The sequence below is a fragment of the Halichoerus grypus genome, chromosome 8 (assembly GCF_964656455.1).
Source record: "Halichoerus grypus chromosome 8, mHalGry1.hap1.1, whole genome shotgun sequence".
Classification (NCBI taxonomy): domain Eukaryota; kingdom Metazoa; phylum Chordata; class Mammalia; order Carnivora; family Phocidae; genus Halichoerus; species Halichoerus grypus.
In genome coordinates this window covers 88,009,853-88,028,875 of record NC_135719.1, presented here as the reverse complement: position 1 = coordinate 88,028,875, position 19,023 = coordinate 88,009,853, and the positions used below count along the sequence as shown (strand labels likewise).

The window sequence follows — 19,023 nt, the reverse complement described above, 5'->3', positions numbered from 1 at the left end:
GATACAAAGCAAAAGGACTCTAACATTTAAAAAATACTATAGTTCTAATTGTACCAAAGTGATAAGTGATTTAAATAGACAAAGCACAAAGCCTTTGTGGCCCCCCTCCCATCCTGGAATAATATATCTAGTGCATATTTGATTAGAAGATTATGTTGCAGTTTGTAAATAAGCAAATAAGTATTTGTTTATTACTACTCAGTAATAGGATTTTTTGAGTGGAAGAAATAGGAGGGAAGTGGGAAAACAAAAAATAATTATATTAATATTGTAACTGTTAAGTGCTTACATTTCCCCCACAATATTGTCTTGTACTGTATGATTTTTCAGCATTTAAGAAGCGGTTTTGTTCTTTATAGCTGAACCAATAACGTTTCCATCTGGAGGAGGCAAGTCATTTATTATGGGTTCTGATGATGTTTTGTTAAGTGTACTGGGCCTTGGAGACCTTGCAGACTTGACGGTAACAAATGATGCAGACTATAGTTATGATGTAAGTGCAGTTTTATTTTTAATTTTTTAATGATTTAATAGAAGGCTCCTTATTTTTTTGGAAACACTTATAAAACAGAATTAATGTCAAGGTGCATGGAAAAGATAAGTTTAAGTGTGTCAATATGTTGATTTGAAGTGACATGTAGTTTTTCTTTTGTAATTTGTGGTGTTTAAATTTTCTTAGGTATTGTGGTGGATTAGCTAGAAGTTTGGGATGATTGATTACCTTATAATATTGGTTGATTAATATCAATCTTGAGTAGTCAACTCTCAATTATCTACTCAAATTAAGCCATATTTTGGTGTCAACAAGAGAAAAAATAGGTAACCTGAATCACTTGCCTTCAGGATACTTCTTAAAAATTATGTTTTATTTTTGAACTTTTATTTTTGTAAGCATAATGTTAAAGTTAGCTTGCCATTTCCTGAATACTTACTTAGTCCTTCATTTGAGGGATGGGGAGAGAATGGAGATTGGATGGGAAGGTAGTGTTCAGAGGTGAAACTTTTCTTGGATTAAATTTTTTATAGACAATAAACACTCAATTGAGAGTTAACTATACTTGTTTAGATTTTGTATGAATGAATTTGCAGTTTTTCAGCAAATTAATTTTTTCCCTTTTGTAACATTTCTTTTTTCTACATTTTATACTTACGTTATACCTAGATTGGCATGCTTTTTAGAGACATCAGCCTTGGTGGGCTGGATTATTCTCATTAATATTTTCAAAGTATATAAGCAACTAAATTCTAGTAAACTTTTGACTACTTTAGAAGTGGTTTCACAGCCTGTCTTTACAGATGGAGAAATGAAGGTAAAAAGATTAACCTCTTACCAGTATCAACAATAATGAAAATAGGATGACAATATTCTTAAAGTGTCTTTAGTTCAGACTTTTGGAAAGTACCTTAATTTGCTTCCTTTAAAAATTTCACATGCTAATTTTCTAAATGACAACTGTATTGTTAATACTGTTCTCTTGGATTTTTGGTAGTAATTTATATAATTTTTATTGTTTTCATGTAAAGCATTGCAGCATGGTAGTTTTTTTTGTTGTTCTCATCTGACTTTTAATAGGACTTTTGGGTTTAGCCCGATGATTAGGTGAAACAGATTAAGGAACTCTTCATTTGATCTAGGTATTTGAAAGCTAATTGAAGTTATTCTTCTTAGTATCATTTATTAAATGATAAAGATTTGTTATAAAGTTTTTAAGGTACATTAAATTTCCACCGGACATTTTAGCAAAGCAGTTTAATATATATATTTTACACACCAAAACACACAAAACTCCACATGCCTATCAGTTTACTACTTTTACCACTAAATATTGCACTCTTTCTTTTTAGTTGCCTGCCAATAAGGATGCCTTTCGAAAGACATGGAACCCCAAGTATACACTACGTAGCCATTTCGATGGAGTACGGGCATTAGCTTTTCATCCTGTAGAACCTGTGCTGGTTACTGCCTCTGAGGACCATACTCTGAAACTTTGGAACTTGCAAAAAACAGTTCCTGCCAAAAAGCAAGTATTTTCATGTTAGCCTATCTTTTTTCCTTCCAAATTTGCTAATAATTTTAAGTTAATTACCCTTCTTTATGGTTCTCTTTTTTTAAGCTTTCATTTGATCTTACCTAGTGATTCTTGAATGTCAGCCAGTGATTTGCAGTTACTTAATTACCTCCTCCTCCCCTACCCTTCTTTTCTCCTCTTTTAGGAGTGCCTCTTTAGATGTAGAGCCTATCTACACATTTAGGGCCCACATGTAAGTTTTATTGAATTTGTACTTAAATTAACAACCATAGTTATTGTTAACTATTATTTATCAACCCTCAAACCTTAAAATTTTCTCATAATGTTTGTTTTATAATAGAAAAGACATTCGTTGAGTAGTATTTCATTTGATTAATAATTGTATTAGTGAGAATATAATCAGTACTGTTCAAATTTACGTTTTAAATTTTAAACAGTTTTTAGATACCGCATGAATTTAGAGGTTGGGGGATACAGATAAGAGTTTCTTCTTAGACTTTCTAAGTAATTTTTTGCCTCTTTTCCTATAATAGTGGTCCTGTTCTATCATTAGCTATTAGTTCTAATGGAGAACAGTGTTTTAGTGGTGGTATTGATGCAACCATCCAGTGGTGGAATATGCCTAGCCCTAATGTGGATCCCTATGATACATATGGTAAGTGAAAGGCTTAAAACATTTTTTTAAGTGAATGGAGCTGACAAAATGTTATTATAAGGTTGTTTAAACATGTATTAGTCTCCTCATTTAGTTTTCATTTGCTATTAATTTGCTTTATTAAAGGGAAAAATTAAGCAGTATCATTCCATGGAATATTTAAGCCTGTGAATTGGTACTTTATTGTCCAAAAATAAAAAAAAACTATATTAAAATAATTAATTTTAGTACTAGTTAACAAAAAGGAGAACAAAATTTAATATAAGGAACAATTTTTTAAACTTAAGAGTTTATGTAGTTCAAAAGTACTTAGAAGAAAGTAGAAACAAATTGTGGCAGTCAGTGTGTAAATCAGTACAACTTTTTAGAGGACAAAAAATTTCTTTATTAAAACCCTTTTACTCACAAATGACACTTTTAGAATCTGTCCCATAGAAATACCTGTACCTGTATTCAAATATATTTATAAGGTCATGTTTGTAATTATAAAAAAATAAAAGAAAAGGAATATTTATTAGTATGAGAAGAGTTAAATGAACAGTGATCCACTTAATGGTTGGTCCATTTAAAAAAATTTCAGGAGCGGGATGCCTGGGTGGCTCAGTCAGTTAAGCGTCTGCTTTTGGCTCAGGTCGTGATCCCAGGGTCTTGGGATTGAGTTCCGCATCGGGCTCCTTGCTTAGCAGGGAGCCTCCTTCTCCCCCTGCTTGTGCTTTCTCTCCATCTCTCTCTCTGACAAATAAATAAATAAAAAGCTTAAAAAATGAATGTACTCTGACTCTGACATTGTTAGACATTAAAAAAAATTTTTTTTCAGGAGCTCTTGGTCTTTTTATTTAACACACACTTGGTGCCTAAATTTGCCAGGTATAGTGTTAAGCACTACATCAAGAAATAAGAATTAGTCTAGTGAAAAGACAGACATTAAACAAATAAGCAAGGAGGTGGAGTCTGTGGTTAGAAATTATAATAAGCAGTATGAAGATATAAGTACTATGGAAGAGAATCTTTAGATATAGTCCAAAATAGTGACATTTAAGCCAAAATCTAAAGGATAAAAGGAAACTTAAGGTGTACTTGGGTGGCTCAGTCAGTTGAGCATCCGACTGTTGGTTTTGGCTCAGGTCAGGGTCGTGGGATTGAGCCCTATGACAGGCTCCGCACTTGGTGCAAAGTCTGCTTGAGATTCTTTCTAAATAATAAAATCTTTTTTTTTTTTTTTTTTTTAAGGAAACTTTCAGGAAAGAGTTTTAAGCCAGGAAGTGACCAATAAAGGTAGGGTTTAAAAAGGTGACTCTGGCTATTGTAAGGAGACTAGATTAGGGGTGGGAGAAGTGGAGAAAAGAATACTAACGTAATGTTGTAAAGTTGTAATGTAGTGGTCCAGTAGACTAAGTGAGAGATGACGTTTCCATGGTCATAATGATGGTAAAGCAGTTAGTAGCAGAGCAGTTAGAAATGGATTTATGATACACTGGGGAAGTGGGGTAGAATAGGAAGAATCTACTAATAAATTGGATTGAATGGATAAAGTAATGGATAAGTGATTCTTGATTTTGTTACTTTTTTTTTTTTTAAAAAGATTTTATTTATTTATTTGACAGAGACACAGCGAGAGAGGGAACACAAGCAAAAGGGGTGGGAGAGGGAGAAGCAGGCTTCCTGCCAAGCAGGGAGCCCAATGCGGGGCTTGATCCCAGGACCCTGGGATTATGACCTGAGCCGAAGGCAGACGCTTAACGACTGAGCCACCCAGGTGCCCCTTGATTTTGTTACTTTCTAAAACCGTTTTATTGAGATATAATTCACATGATAAAATTCACCCTTTTTATGTATACAGTTTTTACTGTTTATATCATATGTATACAGTTTTTACTATAGTCACAGGGTTGTGCATCCATTACCACTACTTATTAATTCAGAACATTTTTATCACCACTCTTGTATTTTTTGACATGAACAATTGAGTATATAATGGTAAATATTGAAATGGGGGAAGAACAGGTGTGAGAGGATTAAAGATGGTGAGTTCAGTTTTTAGGCATATTAAGAGATGGCAGTATCAAGTAGTTAATATCAAGATATGAGAATGGATTGTATAACATAGAGAAGAGTGTGTTGTATAGGGCATGAAGTGAGGACAAAGTCCTGAGCAACTTTGATATTGGGAGGGTGACTAGAGCAGGAGAGCCAACAAAGGAAACTGAGGAGTGGCCTGTGAGGAAGGAGGAAGTGCAGGAAAATGTGGGATCATGGAAGCATACCAAAAGAAAAACCCTTTTGAGAAGAAGGAAGCAGTCTGTACTTTCATATGTTGTTGAGAGGTCTAATAATATGAAGATAGAAAGGTTCCTTTTTTTATGTGACAAATCTGTCACCCAGGTTTTAGCTAGAGGTTGGATGCTGGGACTAAGACCAGAGGGTGAAGGGACCTGTGGGCAACTTTTTAAGGTACACTCTGGATAAAAAGCAAAGTGATGAGAATAACCAAGAAAAAATGTTAGAAGAAAGAAAAATTTTATTAAACTTGATAAAAAAGAGTTCATCATCGGTGATTTTCGCAAGGGTTATTTTGGTGTAGTGATGGTATCGAAACCATATTACATTGATTTAGAGAGTGAATGAGAGGGAAAAAAGCATTTTGTTCAATATGCTCTTCTGCTGTCTGTTGGAAGGGTATTGTAAGGTTAATGAAGGTTTTTGTTTAGGTCAGGAGATTCTGGAGCATATTTGTTTGCTGTGGTAATGATCCTAAGGAGAAGGAGAATTATTGTGTAGTTGGGAAACTGGAAACATGAAAGCAAGTTAGTGAGTTGAATGGAATCCAGAGTTTACCTGGTAGAATTATTAGCCTTTGAGAAGAAGGTGGACAGTTCCTTACTCCTATCTGGAAGCAAGTTACACTAGTAGATTGGGTGGAGGAAAGATGGGGAAGGGGTTCTTATTTCAGTGCTGCATTTTCTCAGTGAAGTCGATAATCAGAGATAATCATTCATGAGGAAGGGAGGTTGGGAACTGAAAATTCTGGAGGTGGTAAGAAATAGCTGTGGAAGGTGGGAATTTGCTAGAGAAACAGGATTATAGGCCAGATGGTACTCAGTGTTATTATTAGCCACCATATCCATCAAATGATAAATGAGTAAGTAAAATCCATACAATGGGTATTATATGACAATAAAAAGAAATGAAGTACTGAGGCATCCTACAACATGGACAAACCTTGGAAACATTATGCTAAGTGCAAGAAGCCAGTCACAAAGGACCATTTGTATGAAATGTCCCGAATAGTCAAACTTAAAAAAACAAAGTAGATTAGTGGTTATGTAGGGCTGCAGGAAAGCAGGAAGGAAGAAGTGGGGGTTGGGAATGGCTAATGAGTGATCAGAGTGTCCTAAAATTGATGTGCTGATGATTGTATAACTCTGTGAACATAATAAAAACCATTGTATCTTACACTTTTATTTTTTTTTAAAGATTTTGTTTATTTATTAGAGCATGAACGGGGGCAGGGAGGGGCCAAGGGAGAAGGACAAGCAGACTCCCTGCTGAGTGCAGAGCCTGACATAGTGCTCCATCCCAGGACCCTGAGATCATGACCTGAGCCAAAGCCAGACACTTGACCAGCTGAGCCACCCAGGCGCCCCCTTGAATTGTATACTTTAAATTCGTGAATTATATGGTATGGGAATTCTATCTCACTAAAGCTGTTTTTTAAAACAGTGTATGTTCTTTATAGAAAATTCTAAGAATACAGGAAAGTATTTTGGGGGAGATGAAAAATAACCCATAATTCTACAACTTAGAGATGGCCAGTGTGTAAACTTTGGTTATCTTCTTATGGCCATTATGTGTAGTCTTTATACTTAATTATATGGTAAGTTATAATTATCCGAAACATTTCTTTCCAACTTCTTTTAGCTAATTTTTGTTTGTTTGTTGTTTTTTCCCAGAGCCAAATGTTCTAGCTGGCACTTTAGTTGCACATACAGATGCTGTCTGGGGTCTTGCTTATAGTGGCATAAAGAATCAATTACTGTCTTGTTCAGCAGATGGCACTGTTAGGTTATGGAATCCACCAGAAAAACTGCCATGTATTTGCACTTACAATGCAGACAAGGGTAAGTAAATGTTGCCCTCTAAAAAAAGCTGATTTTTTTAAAATTTGGAAGATAGAAATGACAAAGCAAATGATTGATTACTATTCCTGTGCTACTCTAAGAGATATATTGAAAGAATTTTATAAAGCATGTGATAATCTTTTTACTCTTAGTCATTTCTTATAAACAAGAAAGGAGTTTTGCAAGTATATCCTATAGCTCGGTGCTTTTTGACCTTTTCCAGGACATGTCCTATTTAAAAAATAAAACTGTGTAGTAGTGAAGTAGACAAATGAGGCTGCTTGTAGAAGCAACATGAGGCCCTCCACCTGCTGGAGGTGGCTGCCCACAAAGACTGAAGGGATCACAGTCTTAAGCATACCTGATATGTATGAGCACACTAGTTGAGAAGTCTAGACAGAATCACTGAATTAGCACCCTTGGGGCGGTGGGGAGTACAAACTGAATTACATGTAGAATTTCAAATCTTTTCCCATCATAGAAAGCTGTAAGCAGTTTGCTTTGTGATACCATTTGTTTATATACATGTTTGTGTACTGGTATTAGTCATGTTTTCCAAGACATTTTTCAGTTATTTTAAAAATCAGACCTTTTATTTTTATTAAAAACTATGTTTTCTCTTAAAGCATTTTAGAGAAATAGTATATGCTTATTTTTGTAGGGTTACTCTTAGATACCTTAGTGATTCTACTAATTTTTCAATTAGCCAAACTTTTGAGGTAAAAATTTATTTAGATATTTGTTGCTTACTTCATCTGGGTAATTTATTGCTTGACACTCTGGATTGCACCTAGTTGTGCATTGATCTGGCCAGTTGAATGTTACAAAGACAGAAATTGCTGCCCAGGACATGGTAGGATAGTACTGCGTTGGTGGATTCCAGACTCCAAGCTTTATTTTCATAGATCCAAAATTTCAACTTGTGTGAGCTACTTGATAAGGCTTATAGGTCTCAAACAGGTGCAGTCTCCCAAGATAGTGATGTGAGAATGCTAATTTATCATTTTACAGTAAAAAATAACTTCTGTACATACCTCCTCATAATTTTTGAGCCCCTCTAATTATATTTTTCTTATACTGTTAAATAGAATGTTAAAATAACTAAAAATAATTGAGGGAACGTTACCTATTATATTTCACTGTCCGAACATAATTGTTCTTTTTCATTATTAACATTATTTCAAGAATACTTGAGTTCCTTTTTCTTACTAGAAAATCTAATTTTAGGGATTTCTAAATTGTTTTTACATTGTATCTCTTTGGGCTCCTTTTCAGAGCATGGAATACCTACATCTGTTGACTTTATAGGCTGTGATCCAGCTCATATGGTGACCTCTTTCAACACTGGTAGTACAGTAATTTATGATTTAGAAACATCACAATCATTGGTAATGCTTTCATCACAGATAGATTCTGGTAAGTTTTCATAGGTTTCTTTGAAACCTTTAAAAGGATTATTACACAATAGAGGGTAATCTTTTAAGTTTTACATTTTGACTGAATTTATGATGAAAAAGTTTCAGTGCATTATAGGTGTACTTATTTACAGTGCTTTTGCAGTTTTCTCAAATTATGCTTAAAAGCTTGGAGGATTTGGGGGGGGGAACAGAGAGAGTAAGAGCAATGTAAATGTGAAAGCAGGGGAAATAATTTTAAAGTTTTAATGGAAATACATATGCAAGTAGAGAAAATAATATAAGCCGGAGGAAAGCATCATCCATCTCTTACAATTATGTGTGAATGGCCAATGTTTTTAGTGTAGAATGTGCTATGTGTTTTACAGTTTATTTAAATAGGGTTCCAAATAAGGCCTATGCATTGTAATTGGTTGATATGTCCCTCAGGTTTCTTCTTACCTGTAGGTTACCCCTCCATCTCTTCTATTTCCCTTGCATTTTTTTATTGAAGAAATTGAATTGTTTATCCTGTAGCTTCCACAGTGTGGATTTTGCTGGTAGCATCCTTGTGGTATCATTTAATGTGCTTTCTCTTTTCATTTTATTTCCTATAAATAGATTATAGATCTAGAGGCTTATTCAAATTTAGGTTTCATAGTTTTATTTGTCTTCATTATGAAGTTTTTAAATGTTTTTGGCAAAACTACTTTATAGTAATTTGTGAGCTCCTATCAGAAGTAAATATTGTCTGGTTATCTTTACGTTTTCAGTCTTGATCATTGTCTAGGTCCATTAATTCATTAATTCTGTTGAAAAATGATTTTCTAATTCTTTCATTCCTTTTCCACTTTAGCTAGAATATTTCTATAAAAAGGAACACCCCGCATCAATAATTTGGTTACCCTGGAGTTAGTGATTACAAGTGAAGGGAAAGATCAATTATTGATCCCTCCCCCACTTTATCAGTTTTCAAAATAATGAGGTTGTTTCCTAGCATTACCCAGAGGTGACCATTGAGTCTTTTGGGTGTTGTTTGTTTTTATTACCATTATAATCTCTAATCTCGGATATAAATGTATCTGATGTGTTTCAGTCTCTTGCAGGTATTACCTTTATCAGTCTTCAGGTTGTTTCATCTTTGGCCAGTGGGAGCTTATTCAGGTTGGCTCTTGAGTCCTTTTGACATGACTCTGGTAGTCATTGATAGCTTTCTTACTTTCTGATATGGCAAGATGTTTTGGGTTCATCTTGTTCATTTTGTGCCCCAGACTGAAATCATGCATTTCTCTAAGGAGCCATGGTTTCTTTTAGTGGAAAATGACATTTAGAGATTACAGTATAGGTGCAAGGCTTTTGGGTTGGTCCTGATGACTTTTATGGCTCTTGAGTTGCTTGTTGGTTTAGGCTTCTTCAGTGGACAGAGCTAGAAATGCATTTTTAAAAAAGAAAAACACTGATAAATTCATACAAATACTTCCCGTTCAAATTCAGATTTATCTGTTTGCTTTTTACCTCATCTTAATCATGTCGAAACTCTTGGTTGTCAGCAAAATCATCTTCATCATCTCCCATTTGATTTATTCCACAGTACAGATATAGTCATCTCAGAATAATAAAACCAACACCACCACCAGTAGTTTGATTAATGATAATGGTTTCATATTCATGGTGTATTCCACTCGGGACGGGACATCTAATTATTCTGCTTTAAAGTCACTTGAAATGGTTCATTTCTTTGTGTTTATACCCCAAATGGATATACAGTTACAGTCATTTGTTTAATTTTACCTTTTTTTTTTTTTTTTTGGTGAGTGCCTTTAAAAAATCATTTTATAACTATTTAAACCATTTAAATGGTTTCATGGTCAAATCTCAAACCAAATTATACTCAAAGGTTTCTTTCCCAGCATTTTTTCAACTCTACTCCTTTTCTCCCTCTAACACAGGTAACGTGTCTAAGTTAAGAGTTCTTTTATAGGGGCGCCTGGGTGGCTCAGTCGTTAAGCCTCTGCCTTCAGCTCAGGTCATGATCCCAGGGTCCTGGGATCGAGCCCCGTGTGGGGTTCCCTGCTCCGCGGGGATCCTGCTTCTCCCTCTCCCACTCCCCCTGCTTGTGTTCCCTCTCTCGCTGTGTCTCTCTCTGTCAAATAAATAAATAAAATCTTAAAAAAAAAAAAAGTTCTTTTATATATGTGGAATGACTGATGTAGTTAAAATCTAATAAATGTTGATGATATTTTCCCATTAGTTTTGATCCCTCTCTGTTCTTCCTCATCTCTAATAAGAAATTAAGAACTTGGTAGCAAAGAAAGTTCTCATCCCTAAGAACATTAATTCCTGTTTGTGTTTTTTTGTGAGTTGGGTAGGATAAGGGTTGTTCCTTGCAAACATCTAATTTTCACTTGCAGATTTGTTCATTAAATGTTTATAATTCATTTATGGACTGTTTATTTAAAGTAATAATTACTGTGGGTCTTTAAGATTCTAAACCACCTATACTGACAGTCTGCATTAAAATATTCCTAATTTTTCCTAAATTTGAGCTTAATACTATCCATATTATAGGACATGAGAGCTTACACTTCTATTTTTTAAGAAACTATCTCTCTCTAGAGCTCTAGTTTTAGTTTTCAGATTTTTATTTTATACAAATGCTTTAATTTTTTAAATGATTCTTACTTTTTGGTAAGCCTAAAAAGGCTGTCATCTAGGGGCACCTGGATGGCTCAGTCTGTTAAGTGTCTGCCTTCAGCTCAGGTCATGATCCCAGCGTTCTGGGATCGAGCCCCATGTCAGGCTCCCTGCTCAATGGGGAGTCTGCTTCTCACCCTTCCTCTCCCTCTGCCCCTCTTGCCCTGCTCGTGTTTTCTCTCTCTCTCTCAAATAAATAAAATCTTAAAAAAAAAAAAAAAAGCCATCATCCAAATTTTAACGGAAAGTTTGAACTTTAGTGCATTATCTTCCTTTATTTTTCAGGTTTACAATCCAATAATCACATTAACAGAGTAGTAAGTCATCCCACACTTCCTGTTACAATAACTGCTCATGAAGATAGACACATCAAATTTTTTGATAATAAAACGGGTAAGTAGGTTATTGTATTTTCTTTTTAGTCTTAATACTGTAAATTTGAGATGATCAAAAATGCTATTCTTTTTATGTAAGACATACTGAGTTTTTGCCTAAAAATTTGCCAAGTTAAACTATTTCAACTCAGATTTTCACTTCATGTAGTACACTTAACATGTTAAGTTCTGTCCTTAAGTGTATGTAATACCTTGCCTATCAATTATGTTTTCTCCGTGTCATGTTAAATATAAACCCATCCATTTGAAATTTTTTCTTTCATATTCTGTTGTTGAAAGGTCTCTTTCTGGGGTTTGGTATTTCAGATATGCTCTTAGAATTATTCCTCAGGAGATGAAATGATGAAATAGTGGAAATTGTTAATTGTTATTTTCCCTCTATTTCTTGTGAGGAAACTTAACAGTTATATAGAAGTGAAATTAAATTTTAATTTGGCCATTGGGTTGTTTCTTTAATGACCTCTGTTTCATCTGTCATTAGAATACCACATGAAATACTGTTTGTGCTCAGTTAGGCTTCTTTGAGAAGCTAAAACAGGGGTTTTGAAGGATCTCCAAGTAAGAAACTTAAAAGTTAATTGCAGCATTATTGCAGAGCCACAGATTATCAAGCAAGACAGCAAATCGGAACTACAGATTTCTCTTTAAAATCTCACTGATTCATTCATTCATTGAAGTAGGCTCCACACCAAAAATGGGCTTTAAACTTATGACCCTAAGATCAAGAGTCAGATGCTCTATTGACTGAGCCAGCCAGGTGCCCCTCTACAAATTTCTCTTTGAAGGTTATATATAATTATTAATCTTATAATTAATGGTTATGATTATAACCATTAATTGGCCATGGTTATAATTATTAATCTTTAGAGTCTTAAATAAATCCCTGTGTTCAGATAACACTAATGGACAGATTCCTTTTAACTCAGTAGAACAAGTTGAGAAGAGAATGAGTATTTATAGTCTATATTGCATAGGAAAGAAGATTCATATTCATATGAAAGTTCTCACTTTAGCACCTCCTCAGAACAAGTCTTCAAACATTTTTATGAAGCCTCAGTCTCTTCTTCTGCTGCGAGCACAGAGATAATTTCCTTTACTGTGTTTCTGAAAAGATTTTTTAAAATTAACTATTGAAGATTTATATTTAGGTTTCTAAGAGGAGGGTCAGGAATTTCAGTAGTTGTATTAACAGCAAAGTGTGAGTCTCTAGAGCTGTTTTATTGGCAGAAATCAAGAAAATGGTAATAAAATTTTATTTAATAACAAATAAGGAACCTATAGTCTTTCAGATTGTTTGCAAATTCTACCAATTCATTCTTTCTGTTAATTAGTCTAGTTATCTTATCTGTAATGTAAAGACAAAGCAATAGGCTCTTAACAATGGAAAAATTCTTTCTAAATCCTGTCTCACTTCACACAAGGTACATACGCATAACAACATAGTGTTAAATTAAACTGTAAATTGTGTTCGGATATACTGTTTCCAAAGAAATTTTTCCCTGAAAATTGGTAATTCATTTAAATGTGATAAACTGGAGTATTTTCATAGCTGGTCTGGTGTTGACAGCTAAGTTTTTAATAGAGTATTCTTCTCTCCAATGACTAGCGTATTTATTGAATTTTTTATCTGAAACATAGAAATTGATACTATGGATGAACTCAATGAATTCTTAGATTTTTAACAAAAAAAGTATATTTAGCTTTTGTATTCTGCACGGCACTGGCTGCTATCATGTATAAGATGTGGTTTCTGCTCTCTGGGAGCTTATTGTTGTTTGGGGAAAATAGGACATGTGTCTCTGTGTGCATGCGCACACAGTGCACTCATATTTGCAATAAGATGAGCCATGCTAGATAAAGGAGTCTTCATAGTGAAGGTTTGATCTTTGCCTTGAAGAAATGGGTAAGTTTTGTTGTTTTTTTGTTCTGTTTTGTTTTTAAGTGAAGAAGGTAGTAGGAAATTCCAGATAAGGGCCTATTTTGAGCAGAGGCAGAATGGTGGCTGGAACAAAAGTTTCTTATAGGTAAAGCTAAAGAGGTAAGTTTGGAAAAGGGAAACAGAAACTGTTGAGGAGAACTTTTCAGCACCAGGCTAAGAATAATGGATTTTTGTTTATGCTATGCACTGTGAAAATCACTTAAGATATTTGAGCAGGGGTTTGTAAAATTGGTTTAGAAAGATTATTTAAATTGCATTATCTGGTAGATCTTTAAAGAATTTATAATTTCAATTTCTACTGTTTGTTCTAGAGAGATATTAAGGGCTCATGATTTTTTAAAATTTTGGTAGAGGTACAAATTTGAGTTGCATATTAGTGTGCCTGAGAAACTTAGCTAGTGATGGTGAGTTTGGGAGAAGGTGTACAAGTGAGGGAGGGATATGGAGGAGTTGGAGACAGAAGATCATGATTTCGTTGTGGACTCATTTAGCAAAGTTTATTGAGGGTCTTGCCATATCCTTGGGGTAGTTTTCAATGCTTTGTGAACAAAACAAAATGTCTGGTCCTCTTAGAATTTATATTCTAGTGGTATCTTACTGCAAGTGAGATATCGTTCTATTTGATTTACATATATTAACATGTTTGTTCTAATAACCATAAGACACATAAAGTATTATTATTATTCCCATTTTACAGTTGAAATAGAAGGCTTAAAAGAAGTTACATAATTTGTGGGGCGCCTGGGTGGCTGTCATTAAGCATCTGCCTTCGGCTTAGGTCATGATCCCAGGGTCCTGGGATCGAGCCCCACATTGGGCTCCCTGCTCTGTGGGAAGCCTGCTTCTCCCTCTCCTACTCCCCCTGCTTGTGTTCCCTCTCTCGCTGTGCCTCTCTCTGTCAAATCAATCAATCAATCAATCTTAAAAAAAAAAGTTACATAATTTGTTGATTGTTAAACAGCGGAGAGAAATTACAGGGTTGATGGATTCACACGCTGCATGCAGTTTGCGTCCAGAGTCTACATCTTTTTTTTTTTAAATATCTCTTTTGGGCGCCTGGGTGGCTTAGTCGTTAAGCGTCTGCCTTCAGCTCAGGTCATGATCCCAGGGTCCTGGGATCGAGCCCCACGTTGAGCTCCCTGCTCCGTGGGAAGCCTGCTTCTCCCTCTATCAGTCCCTCTGCTGTGTTCCCTCTCTCGCTATGTCTCTCTCTGTCAAATAAATAAATCTTTAAAAAAAAATAGCTCTTTTGTCCCCATTTCATAGAGGCTCACAATATTGATGACCCAAGTCAAAGGGCTTAAGGTGCCAGAGAGGGGAGAACGGGTGACTACATGTATCCTCTATTTTCCTCCGTTATAGGAGGAGAGAATTAACTTTGGCCAGTGAAGAGAGGCAGTAGCAGAGATGTAGGGCAAAAGTGAAATTGGTTAAATGTGAGAAGCTGCAAGTATATGTTGGTAAAGACAAAGTGCTAATTCTCGGGAGGTGTCAGAAGTTTTGTGACTTTTGTGGTCACCAGCATCCAACTTAGTTCAGCTTTCTGCCTCCTTATTTGCGTCCAGTCTGAAGAAGTCACTTAAATTTCGAAGTGGCCTTCTGACTGTATGGAGAGGAAGGGTTGATTGTAAGTTGGCTTTAGCATATCATAGGGTTAATTTAGTGGACAGGTAGGAGAACTGGAGACAAACTGGGAAACTATAGTACCCTTGAAGAAGTGAGTAGATCTGCTGTTTGGATGAAAGAATTCTTTGGTTTAAGACATGTTACATTTAGGAGATGCAGGATCGTTTTCAGGAGAGAAGTTGGAACTAGATTTGTGAATAGAGTTCTCATCATAGATTTGACATTTTAAGGGAAGCTAATGATGCTTGGTATTTAACTTCTAATGATTTGAGATTATTGTCCTGGAGGTTAACCATTTCATACTTGGTTTTTTTTTTATAGGAATGTTGCAAGGAATGGATTCTAGATCTGATGAGTTATGTTAGACTAAGCAATTAAAGATAGTATGTTGAATGATTCTTCTGTTCCTCAGAATAGCAGAGAAGAATCTCTAAAATTATTGTTAGTATTAGTGAGAGACAGATGTGGTTTGAAATGATGAGAGACTAATTTTGTACTTAACTGATGATGTTAGTATTGCCAGAAAATGATAGGACCTTTTATGTTTTTCAGAGTAACTTTTTGCACCTTTGATTATGTTGTGGTTTTATATTCAGGCCAGGAGCTGTAGCAGACAAGAAAAGTAGATCTATTTCAATATGTCCCGTTGTGGAATGTCATCAGGGGACCAAAAACATGGCAAATGATTGTAACTAGAATTCTGGAGAAGGCCTCTCATTAGGAGCAACTCAGGCATTTGAGTAATAAAGACTCATTGCTGAATGAAAGGGTAGGAAGTTTTAGAAATATCAGTATTTGCTATTTTATTCCCTTCTTGGATGAATCAATTTATGATACTGCTTTCCATCCATCAGAGGCATATATTGCCAGTGCAGAGGCTAATCCCCTTGTCCCAAGGTATTTATGCAACACAACTTTGTACTTATAGCTTGTTTTTTAATTTTAACTTGCTACTGAATCCCATTTTCTTGCCAAATCTTGAGTGAAGATATTCATTAAATCCAATTTTCCAGAATACTTTTTTGCTACTATCTGGGGAAATCCAGAATAATTTCTCTAATATACTCTCACTCCTCTCCCCTTTCTTGTTTCTAATGTATAAAATGATTGACATTTCAAAGGATAAATGAATTTGATAATAGTAGAGTCTTTAGTTAGGAATATATCCTCTAGTGATTTATCAGTAACCCTGTATATGAAATAATCTTTACATCTCTTAACAAGAGAGATTTTTTCTGTTTCTAGTTTAATTTCACTTTATATGATCTTAAAGCCTTTGACGCAACCATACAGTCATTATGTTTTCCACTGCCTACCAGGTACTGTCAGATTCATGTCACACAGATGTCTTTTTTTGGGAGTAACTGGGAAAGTTCTGCATTAGAATGCAAATTCTCTTAAAAAAATTATTACAGGCATACCTCTGTGGGTTCAGTTTCACACCACTGCAGTAAAGCTGATTTGCCATTAAAGTGTGTCAAATGAATTTTGGTTTCCCAGTGTATATAAAAGTCGTGTTTATACCATACTGTTTTCTACTAAATGTGTAATAGCATTATGTCTAAAAAAAACCCCAACGTATGTACCTTAATTGAAGAATATTTATTGCAAAAAAAAAAAAATGCTAACCATTGCTGAGCTTTCACCGAGTTGGAAGCACTCATCATAGATCACCATAACAAATATAATAATAATGAAAAGGTTTGCATTATTGCAAGAATTACCAAAATGTGATGGAGACACAAAGTGAGCAAATGCTATTGGAAAATGGTGCCAATAGATTTGTTCAATACAGGGTTGCCATAGATCTTCAGTTTGTAAAACAACAACAACAACGACAACAACAAAAAACTGTAGTATCTTTGAAGCACAATAAAAGAAGGTATGCCTGTATACTGGGTGAACATTGAAAACTTTAAGTGACAGAAGGCAGACACAAAAAGCCACATGTTACTGTATGATTTCAACTGTATGAAGCATCCAGAATAGGCCAACTCATAGTGAGAGAAAGCAGATTAGTGGTAACCAGGGACTTGGGGGAGGGGAGAAATAGGGAGTGACTGCTTAATGGGTACGGGTTTCCTTTTGCAGTGATGAAAATGTTCTGAACTGGATAATGGTGATGGTTGCATATCATTGCGAATGTTCTAAAAGCCACTGAATGATACCTTCCCAAATGGTTAAAATGGTAAATTTTATGTTACGTGTATTTTACCACAATAAAAAATATATTGCTATAATGATTGTCTATTTTATGTTGATGTTATATTATGGTTTCTGATCTCGCAAGTTAGTAACTATTTGTGAAAATTTTATCTTCTGTGTTATGTTTTATTTAGGTAAAATGATCCATTCTATGGTAGCTCATTTGGATGCTGTTACAAGTCTAGCAGTAGATCCTAATGGAATCTATCTGATGTCTGGAAGTAAGTCTGAACTTAACTATACTGCCACAAATTTTATAAAGGAATTGTTACTCAGTAATGTACTTTATTTGTTCTTTTATTACAGGCCATGACTGTTCTATTAGATTGTGGAATTTGGACAGCAAGACATGTGTGCAAGAAATAACAGCACATAGGAAGAAATTAGATGAATCGATTTATGATGTTGCTTTCCATCCATCAAAAGCATATATTGCCAGTGCAGGGGCTGATGCCCTTGCCAAAGTATTTGTGTGAATCAACAAAAACTCACATCTTAACAACAGATTTGCTTGGACAGAAAGAGGGTCTGCATCACTGCCATCAGAAGGGTTACTGATATGACACTACATGTGATCTGCCTGGTGAAGGCTATTCGAGGCAGGCATAAATTGATGGAAATCACATCTTAATGTCAGGCTCATTAATTTAATTGTAATTACTGTATCTCATGGGACAAATAAAAAGGACTCCATTATTTGTGGCCTGTACTGGATATGAACTGAGCGTATGTCTGTTTTTTAGGTATCTTTAAGCCAATGTGGAGTCTGATCTTACAAAAGACTTTTATTTTGGACTCTGTGTGCTGCCTTAGGGTTAGGAATGTGGTGCTCTTGTTGGGGGGGAAGTGAGCTCCAAGAGTAGCTTTTTTTCATCTCTTAGTGATTTTCTGTTTATCAGTTGAATGCCACAGATTCCCTTTTAAACTTATTTTGCTTTAAAAAAAAAAAAAAAGAAAATTTAACTTAAAATATTTTAGCATTAGTTGCACAAAATGTTTGGATAAAATTCTAGTTTTTATAAGTCTTTTTATATATTTAGCCTGTCACAACAGTGCTCAAGATTGTATTGAAGTTTTTCTGCATTATACAACCCTAAAACACAGAGATCTCACTGACCCGCTGCCGTGTAACCACACTTTTTCCTTCTTTTGCCTAATACAGCTCAGCTAAGTCCTTCCATAAAGATGCTAAATCACCTTCATCATCACATAATTGTCTTCATATAAACCAAGGACTATTAAGTGTATTAAAATGAAACAATGGGGTTTAATACTCCAAATGAACTCTTTAAAAAGAAAAAAAACGAACTAATCTTGGCATCCTATCACTATGTGATATTTTGTACATCTTACTGTATTTACAAGTTTATTTATCAAGGATTATCCATCTTGCTAATAGCCTATTATTTATTTCACTTTTTGTTGGTCTTTATATCCTTTTATTAATGTGCTAAAGGAACCTGTATATCTATTTTGGAACTCTTTGAATGGTCTAAAATAGACTAAAAATGGAATATTTTATAGTTTAAGTTACAAACCAAGGTGATTTCCCCCAGATGCATATCTTGGTTTACCATGATTCCAAACAAAAACTATGTTGTTTAAAAATATTTGGAGTAAAATTTTATTTGCATTACAAATAGGACACAAAAATAGTTGAATCAGGATACAGAAATCTGCTGTGTTTGGACTAGTTATCCCTGTTTTATTTTTTCAGATGTGCTTAATTTTATGGTGTAACTAAAGATTTTGTTTGTGTAATGCATGATTAAGACAATAAAGTATTTTTTCTAGTCTTCCAAAAACTTTTCTGATCAGTTTGCGAGTTTTGATGAGTTTTGTAAGGTTTTTGTTTTACAAACTATGAATCAGCAAATTTTTAAGATTGTACCACATAGCAAACGTACAGCTATTGAAAAATAATGTATATAAAATGCATATAATAAATATTAAATTGTGTACCTGTA

The 19,023-nt window shown here is 34.7% G+C and overlaps 1 protein-coding gene across 4 annotated transcripts in view; it reads left to right on the top strand.

The window, feature by feature from the left end:
- STRN3 (striatin 3) overlaps positions 1–19,023 on the top strand; it is a 104,456-nt gene extending 85,433 nt beyond the window's left edge. For 2 of the 4 annotated variants that reach the window (XM_036093121.2, XM_036093119.2), the window contains 10 exons: positions 360–493; positions 1,846–2,021; positions 2,215–2,262; positions 2,564–2,685; positions 3,916–3,960; positions 6,636–6,803; positions 8,079–8,219; positions 11,177–11,284; positions 17,191–17,277; positions 17,363–19,023. In XM_036093121.2, coding sequence (XP_035949014.1) covers positions 360–493; positions 1,846–2,021; positions 2,215–2,262; positions 2,564–2,685; positions 3,916–3,960; positions 6,636–6,803; positions 8,079–8,219; positions 11,177–11,284; positions 17,191–17,277; positions 17,363–17,532 — 1,199 coding nt within the window. In that variant the 3' untranslated portion in view covers positions 17,533–19,023. The remainder of the gene's footprint in view (positions 1–359; positions 494–1,845; positions 2,022–2,214; positions 2,263–2,563; positions 2,686–3,915; positions 3,961–6,635; positions 6,804–8,078; positions 8,220–11,176; positions 11,285–17,190; positions 17,278–17,362) is intronic. The other 2 variants (XM_036093120.2, XM_036093123.2) reach the window with 1 other exon arrangement.